General features: G+C 47.5%; 1 protein-coding gene across 1 annotated transcript; it reads left to right on the top strand.

Annotated features, from left to right (window-relative positions):
* The first annotated feature begins 609 nt into the window (after positions 1-609).
* Positions 610-2,826, top strand: coq7 (coenzyme Q7 homolog, ubiquinone (yeast)). Its single transcript, XM_027018706.2, has 6 exons — positions 610-794; positions 1,021-1,205; positions 1,285-1,399; positions 1,762-1,901; positions 2,039-2,107; positions 2,490-2,826. The coding sequence occupies exons 1-6, from the start codon at positions 701-703 to the stop codon at positions 2,565-2,567; spliced, it is 681 nt and encodes a 226-aa protein (XP_026874507.1). The 5' UTR covers positions 610-700; the 3' UTR covers positions 2,568-2,826.
* The last annotated feature ends 210 nt before the right edge of the window (positions 2,827-3,036 follow it).

The raw sequence follows: 3,036 nt of genomic DNA, 5'->3' as shown, positions 1-3,036 counted from the left end.
GCCTGTTATTGTGTGCTGAGACACTGGCCAGTGATTGGCGGCACACGCTGGGGACGCTGGGACGGCATTAAAGATGCCACAGGCCTTTGACTGGTCCTCATTCAGACTGAATGTGGAAAATGGCTCAAGCTGTTTTGAACAAATCCATGGTTGATCCCTCATCATCCAAACAAAGGCTCCAGATAAACTAGAAAAAAAGCAGCCTCCCTAACTATAACCTCATTAAAAACAACAACCACATGGATCTGAATCCGTGTGTACAACAAGCAACTCCCACTGCAACCACAGCGTTTATCCTCACACTATTACACAGGAGTCACATTACAACAGAATGTACCATACTGAGCAAACCAAGGCTGCAGTCTACACATATGCAGGCACATCTCAGAATGAACTTGCATGCACAGTACAGTATGTAGGTCACAGCCAAGTGGAGCAAAACAGCAGGTATTGTGAAAATGTAAAAACAAGCAGTATATTATTTGAAACATATTTAAAAAATCACCAAAGCATCATTGGTTATAACAGTTTGCCTGCATGAATGAAAGGTCTCCGTCTGGTCTCTCTCTCTCTCTCTCTCTCTCTCTCTCTCTCTCTCTAGGATGACGTCATCTAAACGCGCAGCAGTAGGCCGCGGTACAGCGCACACACCGACTCACGGCGTCTCGCGTTTGTAGCTCGTGCTTACCACCCGGTAGTTATGCGTGCGGCCGCCGGTTGGGTCCAGAGATGTGGCGCCGCGCGACTCTCGCGTCCGTTACGCGTGGGGAGCGTCCCCGGCGTCCTGAACCAAGGTACTGGTCTGCACCGCTCGACTTCATGTGGCGTGTAACCTAGCCCGCTAACCGAGGACACCGGAATAAAACAAACGGGAAGGCTAACGTCACTCGCTTATGCGCACGTTATAAAGCGATATAACGGCTAGCAAACAATTGCACACGTTAGTAACGTGGCCTACAGTGCTGCTACGTGGTTATACGCTGCTTGAAACCCTTACAGTTTTATGCCTCGTGTCAAAAGGCGCAGCTTGGAACTCCGCGTCGCGCAGACGATACGGTGTCCTTCCCCGAGCTCGAGACGCGGAGGAAAAGGCAGTGCTGGACAGCATGATGCGTGTGGACCACGCGGGCGAATACGGGGCCGATCGCATCTGCGCGGGGCAGATGGCTGTGTTGGGAAGGACGCAGGCGGGCCCTCTGATCCAGGTAGGGGCTCGGATGTGGGGCGCATGCAGAGAGCTCCCACGGGTCTAAACCCCAGTCCTGCGTTTTACTCCTTTTCCAGCATATGTGGGAGCAGGAAAAACTGCATTTACAGAAGTTCAATGAGATACTGGCGGAGCACAGAGTGCGGCCCACGGTGATGCTGCCCTTCTGGAACGTTGCAGGGTTTGTGCTCGGTAAGTGTCTGGTTTTACACACTGTGATGATATTCCACACACTTGCTGTGCTGGGGTTATGAAGTAAAACGACTTTGAGGTTAAAGTGCACAGAGTCACTTGTGTGGTGGAAGGAAAATGTCTGCAGTACAGTACCATGTACCAATCAATGCTGTGTTTATTCAACATATTCGTTGTAGATGCACTTTCACCTCACTTACATTTTTAACATCTCTTATGCTGGAATGCAAAACTAAAATGTAAAAAAAACAACAAACAAAAAAACTTCAACTAAAATTCAGCAAAACAAAAAAGACAATTGTAGCAGAGGTTGGTAGGTGCAGCTCTGTTGGAGTAGTATTGAGATGTTCCTATGGTCGTAGGAGCCTCCACAGCTCTTCTGGGTAAAGAGGGGGCAATGGCCTGCACTGTGGCTGTGGAGGAGAGCATCTCCGAGCACTACAACAGCCAAATCAGAACGCTGATGGAAGCCGACCCAGAGAGATATACCGATCTGTTGCAGGTATAAGGCACAGCGGGTCACCCCGCAGTGGCGCGTTAACGGTGCTCGTCTGCACACTGTTGTCATTCACCGCTGCAGAACGCGACTGTGCAAAGCATTTATTCACATTTATCACTTGCTTTTCTTCACCCCATCAGCTGATAAAGGAGTTCCGTGATGATGAGCTGGAGCATCATGACACTGGTCTGGAGCACGACGCAGAATCGGTGAGTGTCGGTTTACTTCGGAGAGCCGGCGGCACATAGCGTAAGTGGCCGGTCGCGATGTGGTTCTGTCTTAGGCGCCCGTGTAATGGAACAGTCCTTATCGTTACTGTTATGTGCTGCTCTCTCGTGCCTGATTCGGCTTCCAAATTGCTAAGTGGTTGAATTTGTTGAGATGGTGTATGTTGGTGTTATGGGACATCAGCCAAGGTCTGGGCTGGCATCGTTAAGCCGTCGTGCGCCAGTGGCTGGAGACGGCACCAGCTGTGATCTGCCGATGATGAGCTGACTTTCACTCTGGTCTTAAGGTTTTCCTCTCTGTGGCATGGCAAGGTCTTCTTCTCAGACATAATCCATTGTTTTCCTGTTTTTGTGTTTACTTCAGGTACCTGGGTATTTTCTTTTGAAGACTGTAATACAGGCCGGCTGTAAAGCTGCTATTTATCTCTCTCAGCGCATTTAAGATTCAGTGCTTTTGCTTTGTTTCAGTGATTATTATGTACAGTATGTTTTTGTTGCTGTTTGAAATATTAAATATTAAATCTGAATGTTAAAATCGGTATATTAAAATATACAGATCAAACATTTTTGGCTGATTATTTTTGATCCAAGCCAGAAATGGACAAAAGGAAACTTAAAAAGACACCACTTCATTTTTTTTCCAAGTGGAATCTCATTATCCTATTATTATCAAGTATCAATAAAACACATGATGTAAGCCATCTTTTTGTTTGCCTGTTAGTTTTGTCCACTCGGTGGGTCAAACAGATGCAGATGCAACAGATACATTTTGGCAGGAAGCCAAGCAAACCCACAGTGGTTAGGGTTTGGCACCTTCAGCGTGGAAAATGCGCCATCTGGTGGTCAAGTAGATGTACCAGGGTGTTCCCTGAATGGCAGACTTTATTTTTGTTTTTTGCTGTATTATTCAG

Source organism: Electrophorus electricus, chromosome 1 (assembly GCF_013358815.1).
Source record: "Electrophorus electricus isolate fEleEle1 chromosome 1, fEleEle1.pri, whole genome shotgun sequence".
NCBI lineage: Eukaryota > Metazoa > Chordata > Actinopteri > Gymnotiformes > Gymnotidae > Electrophorus > Electrophorus electricus.
The sequence above is the reverse complement of the archived record's forward strand: the minus strand, read 5'-3'. Positions and strand labels throughout refer to the sequence as shown.

What these genes read in the sequence shown, in the direction of transcription:
- coq7 (XM_027018706.2), top strand. Translation starts at nt 701, where the DNA reads ATGCGTGCGGCCGCCGGTTGGGTCCAGAGATGTGGCGCCGCGCGACTC. An exon ending in AGGCGGGCCCTCTGATCCAG is followed by an intron (nt 1,206 to 1,284) that starts GTAGGGGCTCGG and finishes CTCCTTTTCCAG; the next exon opens with CATATGTGGGAGCAGGAAAA. An exon ending in GATATACCGATCTGTTGCAG is followed by an intron (nt 1,902 to 2,038) that starts GTATAAGGCACA and finishes TCACCCCATCAG; the next exon opens with CTGATAAAGGAGTTCCGTGA.